The sequence below is a fragment of the Schistocerca cancellata genome, chromosome 2 (assembly GCF_023864275.1).
Source record: "Schistocerca cancellata isolate TAMUIC-IGC-003103 chromosome 2, iqSchCanc2.1, whole genome shotgun sequence".
NCBI lineage: Eukaryota > Metazoa > Arthropoda > Insecta > Orthoptera > Acrididae > Schistocerca > Schistocerca cancellata.
Window position 1 is genome coordinate 26,266,849 of NC_064627.1, and position 19,125 is coordinate 26,285,973.

A 19,125-nucleotide genomic window follows, 5' to 3' on the forward strand; every position below is an offset into this window, starting at 1 on the left:
TATCTGAGTACTGAGGTCCTTTTTCAGGTGTTGTCAGTTTGTGGGGTATGATTCATTCATTTTTCTCATGTGTGTTGGTAGGGATGCTTTTGGTCCTGTTATCAGTGTACTGTGTCATCTGTAAACATTACAGTTTTCAAAGAGTCAATTTATTATCTGCTTGTAACACACAATTTATATGCATGCCATTGTTAACAATGTATATATTTTTTTAAATTACAACTACTTTACAATACGCAACAATTACTGTACTTTTTTCTGGAACAAAATTAATTATTGCATTATTATTCATGTTAAGGCCAAGTTACATGGGCATTTGTGGACAAGCCACTGCTTGAGTCACTTTTTAAAAGTATCCATGTCAATATTTTAATTTTATTCAGTAAAAAATTATCAAAAACAGCTCCTTTGACATAGGGGATTTCTGCTATTGAAGTTAATCATATGTTAACCATGTGAAAGTCTTTTTTGTGCCTTGTATCATGTTTGTAAATTTCTGTGTTCTTATTTGTTGCCTCAGTATCTATTTTCACTAGCAAAATGACTCCCAGCATATGAATAACATAAACTGTGAGAGTATTGACCCATGTGAAGAGGCTTTTTCAAGATGTTCTTTGTTTTACTGTTGCTACGATCCTCAAGGCACTTTTCTATATTGTGGACACTGTTTTCATATTAATGTGGCAAATCTCATTCCTCAGTACTATTCCATAAGACAAGAAAGGGCATACTAATCCAAACTATGTTGTCCTTAATGTTTCAGAATTAAGGAATGGTGATAATCTCCCTAGTAAATGTTGGCTGGGTGCTGTATTTTTGCAGACCTGGTCAACATTTGTGTATAAACCCAAAACATTACATTCCAAACAGGTTTTTGACAGAATTTCATTAATTGCAATATTTTGTATATTTGAATCATTTTTTTAAACGAATAATATTTGTTTTTTCTGTGTTTACTTTTGTCTCTTTCAAAGTAAGCTCTAGCCTTTTCAATAATGTTTTGAATCTCTTCAAATAGGCTGAGCTTACTGTCTGCATGATAGACACCAGATGTGTGAATAGTATACATGGTGATTAAATCTTTACTATCTACAGAACTTGGGAAATCATTTACATAACGTATAAAGAGGAGCAGACCTGAGTAACTCTAAAATGCGTAAGGGGCAGTCAAATAACACCAAACACCCACCACATCAGGAACATCGAATGGTTCCATTCAAAAGCAATCCCACTGGGGGACAAGATAATCAGTTCGTGGTTCATAGAATGGTGTTGCCTGCTGACATACCCACTCTTGCACTTCTTCATCCTGCTGAAACTGACAACCATGCATGTGTTACTTCTTACTTCAGGTTGCGAGAGATGTGAAAATCACATGGCGAAGGATCTGAGCTGTACGGAGAGTGTTGCAATCTTTCCCAACCAAATCACTGAAGTGTAGTCTTTGTCCAACTGGCAGTGTAAGGATGGGTGTTATTGTGCAACAGGATTCTTCCGTTTGGCAACATTCCTCAGCATTTTGACTTTATGGCGCTTTGCAGATTCCTTGCAGTGTTCTCAAAGCACTGCAGAATGAATATGGTTCCACGATCGAGGATATTGATGAGCAAAGAGCCCCTACAGTTGAAGAAGGAAAAGACCTTATGTGGTACCACCATTTAGAGTCCAAGGGCAGATATCAAAGTCTACAGTGGAAACATTTCACATGTCCCCTGCCAAATAAATCCAAAGCTCTTCATGCAAGTTCTGGTAATGTCAAGATGACCTCCTTCTTCAACTGTAGGGGTTGTCGGCTTGTTGAGTTCCTTGAATGTAGAACTACAATCAGTCATCAGCACTTGGAGACACTTTGCAGAAACCACAGTGCACCATAAAGTCAAAACATCCAGGAATGTTGTCAGTCAGAAGCATCCTGCTGCACAATAAAACCCACCTGCACACTGTGGATTGGAAGAAGGCTACACTTCATCAGTTTGGGTGAGAAATGTCTCGGTCTTTCACTGTGGTCCCATTTTGGTGTGTGTTTGGTTTGCATTTGACTGCCCCTCATACATTTCTTATTCCTGGCCATCTCCTTTCCAGTATTTCTCCAAATAATTTCTCTATACTATTGTCTACCTTTTAAATACATTTCCAGCGATTACATGAGTTTTCCAGTTACATCAGTCATTACAGTTTTTGATTAGGGCAACTCATGATGTTCGCTACCAAAAACTTTCGAGAGATCCAGGAACACTTCTGTTGTTTGGGGCTTTTCATTTATTTTTTTCAATTACGTAGTAGACAAATTGTACTGTTGCTCACATTGTACTTTGATCTCTTCGGAAACCATGCTGAACATCACCTAATATATCAGCACTGTTGTAACATTAGCCTTATGTTGTCCATCAGTTTGTTAAATGTTGATGTTAGGGCAATGGATCTGTAGTTCTGGACATGCTTTCTTTCATCTTTTTTATCTAAGCGTTTGGCTACAGCCAGTTTCAACTTGTCAGGGAAAATACTGTTTTCAAAAACACAGCTTATTAGATGAACTAAGAGTTTAACTAGTTTGGTTTATTTTTTTACGTGGTCAATAACCTGCAGAATGTCAAATGTGCTCACTGCAGGTAGTGTACTGCAATTCTGTTCATTAGTTGCCTCAAGTGTATGCTATGCATCTGGTTTCCTGTAGACATGTTTTTGACAGAATCTATAAAGTAATTATTAAAAATATTCCTAACTGGAAGGGGATCGGAAATGTCATCACTAGGGAATAGATTTTTATGTACAAAAAAATCTTTCAAATATTTTATTTTTATGTTGGAAGAACACAAAAAATTGTATAAAAGTGCAGAAATATTTTGTGTAAATGTTACAAAACCGTAAATATGTTTGTTAAAATATCAGTCATGCTGACACAGTGCTGGATTGAAACAATGAGCTGTTACAGTGAATAACAAAAACTATCTCCAAGTTTTCCACCACAAACCAATGTCAGTTGTCTTAAAACACTGTATGATGCTCGGAGAAGAAACTTTCAACACCACATGATGATAATCTTACATATTTCATCAACAGAATGACATTGGCATACACATTTTCAATTTCACTAATGTTTACTTCCCCTTCTACCATGGCAGTTTTACACGTAGAGTGAAATCCACCATTTTACAGAAAGGACTTCAGCTACCTTCATCATGTATGCAGCAGTATTCATAAGTAAGAGTAAAACACTACCAAATTTCACGCCATTTGGCCATAACAGCAGCAGAGATTAATTGAATATGCTATGTATTGTTACATGATTTGATGCCGATATTTCTTTACATGCTCATTGGATAAATCTGCATAATATTCTGAACTTTTTGAAACTAGGGTGTGTGAAGAGGAAGCTGATTCACATAAAAGAAATTGTCTAGAAGTTGTACTTGAAGCAGCCACTCTATGTTTACGGTACTACCTGCTAAATATTGCAAGACTTAGGTCACTGGTGTGCATTGACTGATATGCCACATTTTCGACAGAACAGAATTCTTCCATCACTTTTAAAGATGTCACTAACAAACAATAGTGTATGCTTCACTTTACCTTTGGCATCATATTGCCAGTCACTTCACTTAAGATACCATACCGTATAAACATCTGCTTTATACAATCTGAGGGCAATGACTGAAGACTGTTTTGTACATTGTGTCAGCCACCCACTTCATAAGCAATGGAATTCCCTTCCAGATAGCGAGGCAGTAAGTGTAGTGAACATCACTGACTCCTTAGAACATTTATGAATGAAATTCATTCAAACTGCATTCTCATAAATATGAAACTGCCCAATATTTTTGTTAAATTTAGATATTTTAACAAAGTGAGAAATTATATGTCCTAGCAAAATTATTTAAAATATTTACTTACATAAAATATTAGCAAAATGTGCATTTTTATGTGAAACAGAATTTCACATATGGTTAAGGCATTAAAGCAGAGGTGGATTGTTTTCCATCTATAAGCAGAAGAAAAAATTTATTTATGTAAAAATCCATTCTCCAGTTATCGTTATTTACAGTCAGTTCTACATTATTAATTTCAGTTTTTGTTGCATTGTGTCTAATTTTATTTATAATTGACCAGCAAGACCTTGAAACATTGTCTGAACATTGAACTGTTAGCTAACTCTTCCCGCTTTTAATCTCATGTGGTAGTGGTATTTGAACCATTTGTAGAGTTCTTCTTGTAGTTAAGAGTTAATCAGTCTGTGCAAACTATGCATGTTTTCCATTTTTTCTTAAACAAATCTTTTGGTTTAACATCTAATGGCACAGGTTTTGATTTCAGAGGTGGATTTTTTTCAATACTCATCTTTTTTAATGAGATGCTGTTATTATGTGCCCAGTCAAAAGTTCTAAGAACATGTTCCATTTATTGCTGATCCCAATGATACTAATAACTGATTCTCAAGATTTATGACTTACACTATGTCTTAGCTTAGGAATGTTGTTTGCAGATAGTATGCTCTTGTGCTTGTCTGAGAGGTGACCACTTACGATGTCTGCTGAAATGATATGGTCATAATTCATTATAACATGATCTATTGAACTGCCATGTGTGTTATCTATTCTAGTGGGTACTAGTTCAAGCAGATCTCTAGCCCCATAAGACAGAATACAGTCTGTAAAATGTTTGCCTTCCTGGCAGTCACGTAAAGTATTGTTGATGTTCACATCTGCAAGTGTGACAAGGTTTATATTTCTACCTGATATTAATTTATTCTCAGACTTCAAGAATAATATAATAATTCCAATCCAAAAGAAAGCAGGTGCTGACAGATGTGAAAATTACCGAACAATCAGTTTAATAAGTCACAGATGCAAAATACTAATGCAAGTTCTTTACAGACGAATGGAAAAACTGGTAGAAGCCAAACTTGGGGAAGATCAGTTTGGATTCCATAGAAATATTGGAACACGTGAGGCAATACTGACCGTACAACTTATCTTAGAAGCTAGGTTAAGGAAAGGCAAACCTACGTTTCTAGCATTTGTAGACTTAGAGAAAGCTTTTGACAATGTTGACTGGAATACTCTCTTTCAAATTCTGAAGGTGGCAGGGGTAAAATACAGGGAGCGAAAGGCTATTTACAATTTGTACAGAAAGCAGATGGCAGTTATAAGAGTCGAGGGGCATGAAAGGGAAGCAGTGGTTGGGAAGGGAGTGAGACAGGGTTGTAGCCTATCCCCGATGTTATTCAATCTGTATACTGAGCAAGCAGTGAAGGAAACAAAAGAAAAATTCAGAGTAGGTATTAAAATCCATGGAGAAGAAATAAAAACTTTGAGGTTCGCCAATGACATTGTAATTCTGTCAGAGACAACAAAGGACTTGGAAGAGCAGTTGAACGGAATGGACAGTGTCATGAAAGGAGGATATAAACATCAACAAAAGCAAAACGAGGATAATGGAATGTAGTCGAATTAAGTCGGGTGATGCTGAGGGAATTAGATTAGGAAATGAGACACTTAAAGTAGTAAAGGAGTTTTGGTATTTGGGGAGCAAAATAACTGATGATGGTTGAAGTAGAGAGGATATAAAATGTAGACTGGCAATGGCATGGAAAGCGTTTCTGAAGAAGAGAATTTGTTAACATCGAGTATAGATTTAGGTGTCAGGAAGTCATTTCTGAAAGTATTTGTATAGAGCGTAGCCATGTATGGAAGTGAAACATGGATGATAACTAGTTTGGACAAGAAGAGAATAGAAGCTTTTGAAACGTGGTGCTACAGAAGAATGCTGAAGATCAGATGGGTAGATCATATAACTAATGAGGAGGTATTGAATAGGATTGGGGAGAAGAGAAGTTTGTGGCACAACTTGACTAGAAGAAGGGTTCGGTTGGTAGGACATGTTCTGAGACATCAAGGGATCACCAATTTAGTATTGGAGGGCAGCGTGGAGGGTAAAAATCATAGAGGTAGACCAAGAGATGAATGCACTAAACAGATTCAGAAGGATGTAGGTTGCAGTAGGTACTGGGAGATGAAGAAGCTTACACAGGATAGAGTAGCATGGAGAGCTGCATCAAACCAGTCTCAGGACTGATGACCACAACAACAACACATTAATTTATTCAAAACTCCATCAGGAAAGTGTCAAAATTCCACTAGGAGATCTATGTATACCTATAACAAAGAAAGAGTCAATGCAAAATGTGAATGTGAGAATTGTAATTTGGAAATCTTTGTCACCACAAAACTTGTTCACCCAAAGCAATTTTTCTGTGGAGGTTATACACTTATATTTTCTCAAGTAAATGCTAACACCACCACCTTTATTATGTCCTCTGCTGTCCCTGGTAAATAATTTATGAAGACCATGAATAGGAGCAGACCAAGAACCAAACCTTGCAGCACACCATATTTAATGTACCCTCCACTTGGAACTTAAACTTATTCATGGCTTATCATTTGCTAAAGTGACATTCTGTTTTCTGTGGTAAGATGTACTCCATCTGTGCAAGAGGATGACCTTTAGTACCATACCATTTTAGTTTCCTCAGCAGAATTTTATGGTGTACAGTCAAAGACTTCAAGGGGAAACTTTTTTGTTTAGTTCTGCTAGAATTGAGTTTGTGAATAATATATATTGCATTATAAGTAAAAAGAACTTTATAAAAGCTAAACTGAGCTGTTATTAAATGGTTATTTTCGGAAATATGGTTCAGTGTTACATTATAAGCTACTTTTAAAGTAAAACACTTGAGAACTCAGGAGAAGGGTAGATCAGTATGTAATTACAGATCAATGGCTTATCTCTCTCTTTGTATATTGCTGTTACTATTGTGTACTTCAGTCTTTCAGAAAATACCCCGTGGCTCATCAAATGATAACATTTTTTTAGTCACCTGATGATTTTTGTGATCTCTATAACAGGTGATTTGGAAAAATAATGTGTCTATTCACACTGTGTGTATTGCCTGTCTAAGGCAGTTTAGTGAGCATGCTTTCAGTGGATGATTTTCTGTCTCTATGCTTTCAGCTACCATTGAGCTTAGAAGCCAGTGATTTGAGTTTCATGTCATATGTTTCACTGCTACTGTCATTTGCGACTTCAGTGTCATTTACCTCACCAAGTTTTTTTCATTTCGTGTCAAATAAAGCTCCAAACTGTCCTTGCCTTTTAATTGAAGTTTCAATTTTTTGTGCATAATACATGGATTTTGCCTTTCACATGCTGAGGAATTTTTCAGTACTGTTTATAATGAATATTTAGGTCTTGATTAGAGCTAGTCCCTTGTGTTAAATAATGCTATCTCTTCATTGCACAATATTTCTGATCCACATGAAATTTTAGGGTTATGGAACCATAACATTAAGTTGGCCAGCTTTGGATCTATGTTTCATTAGCCTCTTGTAACTGACGGATAACTGTTCTGTGTTGGCACATTAAGATTGAAAATAATGATAGTTATGTAAGGCTCCATCAGTGGACCTTTTAAATTGATAAAAAGATTGAATCTGTTAGTGCTCTCAGTTATGATCATTCACATACATATGTATGCCAAATACCCTCTCTGTGTACTGTTTTCCACTAAGTGATCTTTGTCACTTGTAATGGCACAAGTATGTTTGTATGACTATATGCTGTCCATTATTATTATTATTATTATTAGTTGTTGTTGTTGTTGTTGTTGTTGCTGTACAGTGGAATGTAATATTTTCATTAAACTGTGCTGTTCATTTCTTTAGTTCCATCCCTCACTAAACCACCGTGATGAGGTGAAAGAAGAAGTGTGATGAGCAGCAGATTTTATTTACTGATGTTTCCCAGTCCTTAATGGTCATAGCTGACAATCTGGTTCCAACAATGGTTTTAAACTATGCTATGAATTCTGTATGATAACAGTCTAGCTGGATCAGTATGATGTTGTCGTCTGGAGACAGCCTGTGCACCATCTGACAACTGTGTGACATACAAGCAACATCTTTTACACAAATTATTGTCAAATTCTTCAAAAGAACATTTCATCTTGTTTTTAAGTCCAAAATATGTCTGCATTGAAGTTCAGTTAACTGTAACATTCCATTCTGGCATATCTGCAGTGTCTCTGAACTTCATATAATGCTCAAAACAACAGGCAATGGTTTCAGCAAGTGAAACACAATCTAATGGCTGAGCATTCAGTTCAAAAAGTCATTCTTCCTCCAACCATAATGACTTGAATAATTGCCTGGACTGTATTCCACTAGTGCTCTGTTCAAATATAATGTTCCTTTCCCACATTCTTGGATACATTTATTTTCCATTATCATTTAGTCTTTGAGCAACTATCATATCCCAAGGAAACTTGTTAAACTGAGGAGATTCAGTGACAAACAGTCTTTTATCAGTTATAAACTCTAGCAGTAGAAATACTTTAACATTAAGTTTATGCTAGTATTCAAAGTTGAACTATGGACCACCCATTTTTATGATGAAAAGAAGGCAAAAGACTCTATTGGTCCTGATCTGTAAATGGAGCTTTTTACATGGAGACAATTCTGATTCTTTTCTAACAGCAGTGATCAGTTAATTGAGTATAATTTCATTCTGCCCTTTCTCACATCTACACCGTTAACAACACAAATGAAACACTACAATTTCTAAACAGTCATTTTCACTACAGAGTTGCAAAAGAGGGACTTCATCAGCACAGCTCATTCCAGACTGTGAAAGGGAGTACTGTGTTACTTATGAAACTACTTTAAGGTGTCCTTGACATTGAAGTTGTGTTCTAAAATAGTGTATTTTGATTTAATAATAAGGTTTTCACTGAATGTTATCTACTGTGTAAACTGCAGTAATTCATTTGATTCAGAAATATATTTTATATGATTTGTCTTTCTTTTTGTGGTGGACAATTTTTTCCCAAATAAGTCAAACACTTATTATGACAGTAAATAAAAAATTGAGCAGTTAGTATTTTTGTCAGATAAATATGAATATGATGTAGTAGTTCTGTTATACTATTTTGCAAATTAGCTTGCATTCTTCCTTTGTAAAGATGATTTGTATTGCTTTTTTGTATAAGTGGAAATGATCTTATCACTATGATTCAGAGAAATTTTTCATTATACTTATTGTAGGTGTATAAATACAGCAGTAAAGTGTTGTGTTGTGTTGTAATTAATTTCGTTTCCTTCAGGATGCAGATCAATTTGATATTCCCAGTGAGCAGACATACTATACTATTTCATACTTGGAGACACACAACCGATATGAGTTCTGGGTAACAGCCTTCACAGCAGTAGGAGAAGGAGCAGAATCAAGGCATGTGGTGCAAGCAACAACTGAGCATGCCCCAGCACAAATTGCTCCATTTAGCCAGCATGTTGTTGGAGTTCTACATGAAGATTTAAAACTGTCATGTCTGGCTGTTGGTCAGCCTGCTCCACAATACTATTGGAGGAAGAAGTAAGTATACTTATGCTGTTACATATTGTTGTGTTACAGAATTAGGTATAAAGAACAAAAGAATAATGTTGAGAAACAAAATAAAAATTCACTGTTTAAATCACACTCATGAGATATTAGTTGACTAGGATAAATCATATGTAGTGCTATATAAGCCTACACTGATGTATATATACTCTTGAGAATAATTTACTCAATTAGTACCGAAGTTTCGTTCTTATTTTGACACAAGATATATGTGCCCTTTCCCAAATTTGCAAAATGGCATCTATTCAGTTTTTTTTTAAAATTTAGCCTTAAGCTACTCATACTCTAAACCCTATGATCCATTGGCCATACCCCAAAGTCAGATAAAAAACCTGTCCACAGCATTCACTCACCACATAATATTTCTGTCAGCAGAATATAATATTATATTATTAAAGATACACAGATGTACTTCTTGTTTCATAGATTCATTATAAACATACTCAAGTATGTTAGAAAACCAAAAACACAAGGTACATTTTTACAAAAAAATAAATGCACTAATTTCCCTTCAACAGATCCTCATGGATTGTGTAACAGAAACAAATTTTTTTGAATGAAAATTGATTCTTAGTTGAAATGATGTGAATACACATAGATATTAGAAACAGAAAGTCATCAATATATAACAGCCAGTGTCATTTAGTTAGGCCTACAATTTTCAGCCAAGGAATTCTTTTTTGGGGAAAAAAGGCACAAAATATGAATACAGCTTTTGAAGTATAGAAAAGGGCCTTAAGAATATCAACCAAAAATAGTAATCAAACTATGGAAAATCCATGATAGAATAATAGTAATCAGGCTCACTGTAAAGATCTGTTCAAACATTTGAGATTGCAAGTATTTCAGGTGAGTAGTCTTTGCACACAAACTTGGTAATCACTGCACAAACAGCTCTGCCCATACAGACTGAATTTTCATTTACCACAAAACAATAAACATAAAACTCAAAAGAATGTATGAAAAGTTCTGGTTGGGAATTGCGAATTATTTAGGAATAAAGGAGATGACTCACTGAAAGGCAGAAATGTTGCATCGTCAATAGGTACACAAACAAAAGGTACCGATCTTGGCTAGCTTTTGGAACATACTACCTTTTTCAAGGTTGTGAGAAAAACATGCACAAAAACACACTCACACTTGCTCAGTCATATGCACATGCCTGGCTCCCTTCATTGTGCTCAGTTGACTGCCAGCTCTTTCCTGCCCCCAGTGAGTGTACTGGAGTGAGGTGGGGTGGGGTGTGGTGGGGTGGGATGAGGGATAGAGAGAGGCAGGAGGCAGGAAATGAGGTTGGGGAGCAGCATGTAGCGGCTTTTAGGAGAGTTGGGAGCCATCTGTGGGATAGCTATTGGCGCAAATAGAGGGGGTAGCTGGCAGATGACGTGATTTCCTAGACTAGGGCGTGAGATAACAGCACACACTTAGCTACTTAGCTTTGGGCAGATGTACTGGGGCAGAGGGTAGGATATTCGTGTACACACCCACCCACCCACCCACCCACCCACGCACCCACCCACCCACGCACCCACCCACCCACCCACCCACCCACACAAACACACACACACACACACACACACACACACACACACACACACACAAAATGTCGGGTGGAGGTGGGGGCCGATGAGTTACCTTAGGCTTAGACCAGGAAGGTTATTATAATGAAAAATATTCTGCAGAGATAGCTCCCCATCTGTGTAGCTCAGAAAAGCTGGTGATGGTGGGGAAGATCCAGATGGCACAGGTTGCCACGCAGCCATTGAAATCTCCCATGTTGTGCTTTGTTTGTTGTGCCACTGAGTGGTTCACCTTGTTTTTTGCAACAGTTTGGCAGTGGCCATTTATTCTAGTTGACGGCTGGTTGCTTGTCATACCAATGTAAAATGCTGTGCAGTGGTTGCAGCAAAGCTGGTATATAACTTGGCTGCTTTCACAGGTGGCCCAGCCCCTGATGGGGTAGGATAAGCCTGTGATAGTACCAGAGTAAGTGATGCTGGGTAGATTGGGCATGTCTTCCACATGGGAATGATCCCTGTGGCAGGGGATTGGGGGAGGGAGTGGCATAGGAATGGACTAAAATTTTGTGGAGGTTGAGTGGGCAGCGGAACACCACTTTGGGAGGGGATGGAAGTATCTTGAGTAGGTTGTCACTCATTTCAGGCATGATGATAGATAATCAAAGCTCTGATGAAGGACATGGTTCAGTTATTCCAGACTGGTGTGGCACCGAGTACCAAGCAGGGCACTTCTTTGTGGATGATTCTTGGGATGAATGTGAGGATCAGGTCTATTCGAGGATATGGCATTGAAGGTCTGTTTGTGAATAAGGTCTGAGGGGTATTACCTGTGTGCAAAGGCGTTTACGAGCCCATCAACATAGTGTGCGAGGAAATTCTGATTGCAGCAGATGCATCTGTCACAGATGACCACACTGTATGGAAGGGATTTTTTGGTGTGGAAGGGGTGGCAGCTGTCAAAGTGCATGAACTGTTGGTGATTGTTGGGTCTGATGTGAAGTGAGGTGTGGATGGAGCCATCTGAGCCAAGCTCTACACCTTTTGTGTGTGTACCTATCGACAATGCAGCACTTCTGATTTTATTGAGTCATCTCCTTTATTCCTAAGTAATTCATAAAACTCAAAACAACTTTTTTAAATAAGGCATTAAACTGTGCAACAAACTCCCCTATGAGATTTATGGGATTATTAAAATCAACTTATTTGAAAAGGTAGTTAAAAAGCATCTGTTAAGCAATACATTCTATACAGTGAAGGATTACATAGATCACACAGAGAAGGAATTGGGAAAAAAATGTAATGAAAGTACATAATAATTATTAAATATCTCTGCCATTTCAGATTACACCTTCACACTGTACATTTCTCCTTAAAAAACTTACTACATCTTGTCCTCTTTCTGAGCTCAATACCTTACTCATTATGGAAGGAATAACAACACTGCTAGTAAAGCCTCCCAATATTGCATCTAAAGCACTATCCTGGCCTCACTACATCCCTGCATCCTCCCACAGGCAGCACAGCATACTGCCCCTCCCCACCCCTTGCCTCATCCTTACCTCCACCACCCAATCCAGCAGACTGCTGCTCATGTCAGATGCAGTCGCATTTGGATCCAAGTGCTTGGAGAAAGTGGCCATGTGCATGTGAATTGTGCTTGTGTGAATGTGTGTGTATTTCCCATTCTAGAAGAAGACTTTGTCCAAAAGCTTAACATTTAACAGTCTCTTTCATTGTGCCTTCCTGTGACTCAGCACCTCCTCTACGTGGTGAGTAGCAATCTATCCTTGTTGCTATTCTACTCTGGACTTTCCATTCTTGCATTATGGAGGGACGCAGACTCAGTTTTCTAGGCATAGAAGTAGCATTAGACAAAATGGAAACTAAGCTTCAACACCGTGGTCCTGCTGTCAGCTGATAGTGTGTGTAGTGTTACAATGTGTTATGCTTTCAGTGCATACTATAACTTCACACTTCGTAATCAACTTGACCATATGAATCAGGATGGTAAGGCGCAATGGTTATTTCTTACACAAAAAGATGCAAAGCCTTTATTTACTATGGTCCATTGTCAGACACGGTCATTTGGGTCACATCCAAACTTGGCAGGTAAAGGGATTAATGTATACACTTAGATAGAAGTGATTGCAGAGGACATCTTGGTTACTTCTGACCACTTGCCGTGGGCACCCACTACATTGAGATACATCAGCTTGGAAAACTCCACAAAATTGATGTGAAGTATCTCCCATGGCTATCTAAACCATTCCCAAATGTAATGAGCCTTTGCTGGTATGTTACCAAACCCATAACATCCATTTCAAGCAGAGTCTCTTTCTGTATTTCTTTTTTCAGTCCAGGCCACCATACAAATCTTCGAGCATCAGACTTGGTTTTAGTGATACCCAAGTGGCCTGTGCATATTTCTTTTAAAATCTGATGTCTTAGCAATGGCAGATAGATATGGGGGTGCGCGCCCCCCCTATGTGGGACCGCCCGCATTGCCACCCGCACCACCCCCACCAGTCAGGCCGCACGCTAATTGTTCATTTCGTTCATCAGTCGAATCGATTGAATCGAGTTATCAAGTAGTTGTAGCACGCGTGTATGTGTCATCATGTTTTATACATTTCTGTCTAGCACATAGATAGCTAACACATATTTAAAAGAAAAGTCGCGGCCATTCTAGTGATCTTGATACGTTATTCTGTCTGGAATTTGTTCGAGAAAAGTCATGAATATTCTACTGTTTTCTTGTAAAGAGAACCTTCAATACATAGCATTATAAATACGGACTATTCGCTGAATAGGAAGCTAGTTTACATTCAGAAGCAGAAATATTAAGACTGAAGAATGAATAAGTAAAACGTCCTAGTTGCAAGTGCAAGTGTGAAGATTAGTCAAGAGTGAGAATGATCTGTTAATTGTGAAGTATTAATAATAGTAATTCATAGTAATTTCTCAGTAAACATATTTGTAACAATATATTGTAATGAGTCTTGTAACAGACTTGTAACCATATTTTTACTAATAAGGTAGCAATAGTTTCCCATACCTAACTCATAATATGAGTTAGGTATGGGAACTATTGATGCATATATTTCTGGTAGTAGTGACTTTTGAGAAGATTCCTAAAAATGCACTGTTACTATATAGGCCCTCTATCGAATGCACTAGAAAGGAATGGAACCGACAATAAAAGTTCTACAAACATCATCATTGGAAACTCGCCCTTATATTATATGTCGTAAGGTACATATTGGCTTGTCACTTTCACAGTTGGTATCTGTTCACCCTTTCTTATATCATAAGGTGGCATTGTCGTGTATATGTGTATAAAGTAAAGGTAGCTCTAGATACCTTTACCATCTCCTCCTTGAGGTTTTTGTGTATCCACCACTGGGTCTTAAACTGTTTGAAATTGAAAGTCTCTACTTCTTAACAGTACATTTGTGATCAGTAGAGTCAACATTACAATGCATTGAATACTCTTTGAGAATGTCTGGTATATTGTTTGATCATTGGTTATTTTTGACAAAAATCATGAAAACAGATAACATACTATCTGTGGCAGGCCCCTTGGAAGTTTCTTTTGCTGTAATAAGGACCCTATAAGCCATGAGAAAATTTACATATACAGCACAATTGGTTCAATCTGTCTAGGTCATAACAATCTTGATAAAATGCCAGCATTACCACGATTATCAGTTTTACCATATTTAAAATCATTATCACATGGACATTAAAATTCAAGCCCACTTTTGCAGTCGGCTATTACAAATGGAAGGCAGCAAAACTCTGTAACTGAAATTATAGATGAATGGTTTATGATGTACTATGAAAGTAAGGTGTTGTTTCTAGAGCAGAGCATACTTTTTTAGACTTCATACAGTGGCTATATCCTTCTTATCGAAGATATATAATTTTATTCTTCTTTGCTCCCGGTCGAAGTAGCAAACATTGAGAATGTCTTACCATTCTAACACGAAAAACATGAGAAAGACATGCACTGCACCTATGTCTGACTTAGAAGCATCACAAGCTAAAACTAGTGGAAATTTGGATCACAATAACACAAAATGTTTTGTGACAGAAACATACATTTGGCTTCTTTGAAAGCTTTGTTCCATTTTGCACACCATTCAAACTTCAGATTGTTGGTGCATGAATGCCGAAACTTAAGTCCTTAGACAGGTGTGGTAATAAATTCTCACAGAAATTCATGGTACTATGAAATGACAAATGTATGAATTTGGATTGTTGGCTTTATGTCTTTCTGTAAAACTACTTCTTTTCCATTGGTAGTGTTCAACTCATTTTATCAATGTGATCACAACATTCCACCTTATTTTGAAAAACTAACTTTTTATAATTTTCAAATATTAGTTCTACTTTGTAATACCTTTCAGTTATACAACTAAACAGAACAACTGCTCTGCTAGGGAGATGCTTATGATGATAGCATCATGAAGATACCAAAATGTTTTCTTAACAACATGAATAGTGTTCTGACCCTGTACACAATTCAATATGGTAGTACAATAAAGTTTAATGACATGTTCAGGATTACTGGCTGGAGCCACTGTATGGCAATGTAAAGAGCATTTGCCAGTGAGAGGTTGCTGGCTACCAGTTGCTGAGGTGATGTCCACTGTCAGCAGCCTCTGCTAGGGGCCTGGACCAGCTGAACAGCACAACACTCAGATGTGTTCTGCACACTGCAGTAGTGGCACCAAGGTGTAGTAATGTGCAGATTACTACAAATAGTATCCATGTTTGCTTACACATGCAATTCCAGAAGCAAGTCTAATTAGCTTGTACAAGCCCCAAGGAGTTACAATGGTTTGCAAATCGTGAGATGGCTCATCCATTCCTCGTTGTTACGAGGCACTCTATAAGACACATTTATAGAATTCTTTTCTCCTCCTAGCTCATCTGTCTTTGGTAAGTGATAAATCAAACAATAGAAAATCCAGGATGGAATGTAACAACATCATGAGAAGTAAAGTTGCTTCTCACCATATAGTGACGGTACTGAGTTGCAGATAAAAAACTCTCACAGTTATAGCTTTTGACCTTTAGGCCTTTTTCAATGATAGACATATGCACGTGTGCACACACACACACACACGCACACACACACACACACACACACACACACACACACACACACAGAATGGCATTTCAGTTGCCTGAGACTGCAGTCGTGTGTATGAGTTGCATTTGCGTTTGTGTGTGTATGTGTGTGTGTGTGTGTGTGTGTGTGTGCGTGCGTGCGTGCGCATGTGTGTATTGTTGATGAAGGCCTTAACTGGTGAAAGCTATAATCCTGAGAGTCTTTTTGTTGTACTTATCTGCGACTCAGCATCTCCGCTATTTGGTAAGGGATATTGTGAAATGACACAGTTAGGGCTAACACTTTTCTTATAATACCTACAAATTCCCTCTTTGTGTGCTGAATGATAAGAGCAAAGGGTGTATCCCATTTGGTTTTGACTAAATCATCATCTGATAACTTTGCTTTTTTTCTTTTCGACACCCAAATTTTGTATTTTATTTTCTACAGCGGTTTGGTGATCTAGGGAAAATGACTTGGTGTGAAGATTATTAGGATGTGCTCCATTTCTTATCAGTAGGGTCCAAATGGATCTTTTTAAAGTTTCTAAGATACTGTATGTGTGAAACTGTGGTCTGGTGTAAGAAAGGACCTGATGATCATTATCAGTTCAGGTCAAATAAATAAACTAAATAATTTTTTGGTAAAAATCTCATTATATACCCACACAAGTTATCCCAGTGAATCTGTTTATGGGTAGCAAACTTCTAATTGTTTTGCCTGATGTATTTTTGCAGTATTTTCACAGTTACGTGGAATGGGTCTGCGCCAGTTTCTTCCCAGTAAAGTGGAGCTAGTCAAAGACTTTACAATTACAGAGGCAGTGAACAGTTTTCTTTCACAACTTTGACAGCAATGTTAACCAAATATGCAGGTGTTCAATCATAATGAATTGACTCTGCACAACTTGTCTTTACGGGAATATTTGCACCAATCCTGATATGTGGCATGTGCCCCTGCATCCAAATCAAAAGAGATTTTCTTTCCATCCTTAACTAGCCCTACAATCCAGGCATCATTATCTGACAGTGGAAGTTAGTTGTAGGGACAGAGATTGGTTGACATTGGTTTACTGAGGGAACTATTGGAAAGTGTAACTCATCTATGAAGGCCACCACTTACGGAATGCTATTGTGATCCATGGTTGAGTACTGATCAAATGTTCGGGATCCCACCAGGTAGGATAGGAAGACAATGAATTAATTCAGAGGCATACTGCTAGATTTGTTACTGGTAGCTTTGTTCAGCACACAACTGTTGGAAATTCCGTATGAATGTTTTTTGCCTGGAGGTAAGACAACATTCTTTTTGTGAAACATTATTGAGAAAGTTTAGAGAACCTGCATTTACAACTGATTGCTGAACAATTCTATTTCCACTGATGTAGATCTCACATAAGGACCACAGAGACAAGATAAGAACAATCAGGGCTCATATAGAGGCATATAAACATTCATTTTTCCCTTGCTACATTGAGTGGAACAGAAAAGAGAATGGGTAGCAGTCGTACTATGCACACACTGCTATTCAGTGCATGGGGCTTGCAGAGTATGTGTGTAGATGTAGATGTCATCCTAGGTGCACTTACCATTCCTGCAAACACTTCATCCACATCTAATACCTCTCCTTCTTTCATATTGTACTCTGCTGATTGTAGCCTTGCATAGATCAGATCCTTCCCAGTTTCTTTTACTTGGTTGCTATCCATTTCTTTGTTGGGCCTCTCCTCATCAGCTGCCTACTCTGGATTAAAAAGGCTTCAAAGTTTGCTTTCCACCTTATTTTCAATTTTTCTTCTCATTTTTCCATTTACATCCAGAATAGTGGAGTTTTCAGTTAACACCTTTCATCTTTCCCTTCACCATCCCAATCATTGCTTTCCTACTGCTCATCTGTCTTCCTCCTTCATTTTCATCCATTTGTCCATTCATTCCCTCATTATTTCTGCTACTATCTTGTTGGTTTGCTTCTTCTTGGTATAACAATCCATCTCTTGCACCTAATGTCCTTTGCTGAAACCATATCCTGCTCTGTTCTTTTCTTGTACTGCTCTTTTAATTCTCTCATTGCACCAGGATATTTTTATTTGCTTCCATCTTTTAATTTTGTATATTCTTCCACAAAATAATACTAGATTTTCACAAGTGTTGTCTTAAATTTGTCCCAGTCCTTCTCCTCTTTTATGGGTTTACCATCAGGTATCTTGATACTTTCCTCTGATTTCTTCATCTCTTACTTTCCAGTTTTTCTCCTTCCTCTTTGTTCCTCCTTGTTTCCATCATGGCAATGAGACTCATCAATAAGGCCAGTGGAATGCTATTGTGACCCATGGTTGAGTACTGCTCAAATGTTCGGGATCCCACCAGGTAGGATAGGAAGACAATATACTCTGTATATTGGTAACATGCCACTTCAGTTCCCCATCAAAGACATTGTAATCCACAATGGACTTCTTTTTACAGTCACAGCTGTACCATATTATCTTATTTAACTTCAATCAGTGGTGAATTACACCTCATAAGTTAACCTTTCATGTGGTTCTATATTGTTTGTTTGTATATTTGAAGCCCAGAAATCATACACTGTGTAACCACAAAGATATGGGGCTGATGGTAATTGCATTGCTACTATATTTGCAAACAATAGCAGATATTCAGCAATGACAGCAATAACTTAAAATTTATTTTTAACAGTTAAACAGATTAAAATATACATGAACATTCAGCACACATATTGTGCAAAATACAGTGTAGTTGTTGTTGTGGTCTTCAGTCCTGAGACTGGTTTGATGCAGCTCTCCATGCTACTCTATCCTGTGCAAGCTTCTTCATCTCCCAGTATCTACTGCAACCTACATCCTTCTGAATCTGCTTAGTGTATTCATCTCTTGGTCTCCCTCTACGATTTTTACCCTCCACACTGCCCTCCAATGCTAAATTTGTGATCCCTTGATGCCTCAAAACATGTCCTACCAACCGATCCCTTCTTCTAGTCAAGTTGTGCCACAAACTTCTCTTCTCCCCAATCCTATTCAATACC

General features: G+C 37.6%; 1 protein-coding gene across 1 annotated transcript in view; it reads left to right on the plus strand.

Moving 5' to 3' along the window:
* The window catches only part of LOC126150369 (Down syndrome cell adhesion molecule-like protein Dscam2), a 174,095-nt gene that overhangs the window by 90,137 nt on the left and 64,833 nt on the right, over positions 1-19,125 (plus strand). Inside the window, exon 9 of the mRNA XM_049915873.1 lies at positions 9,155-9,423. Coding sequence (XP_049771830.1) covers positions 9,155-9,423 — 269 coding nt within the window. The remainder of the gene's footprint in view (positions 1-9,154; positions 9,424-19,125) is intronic.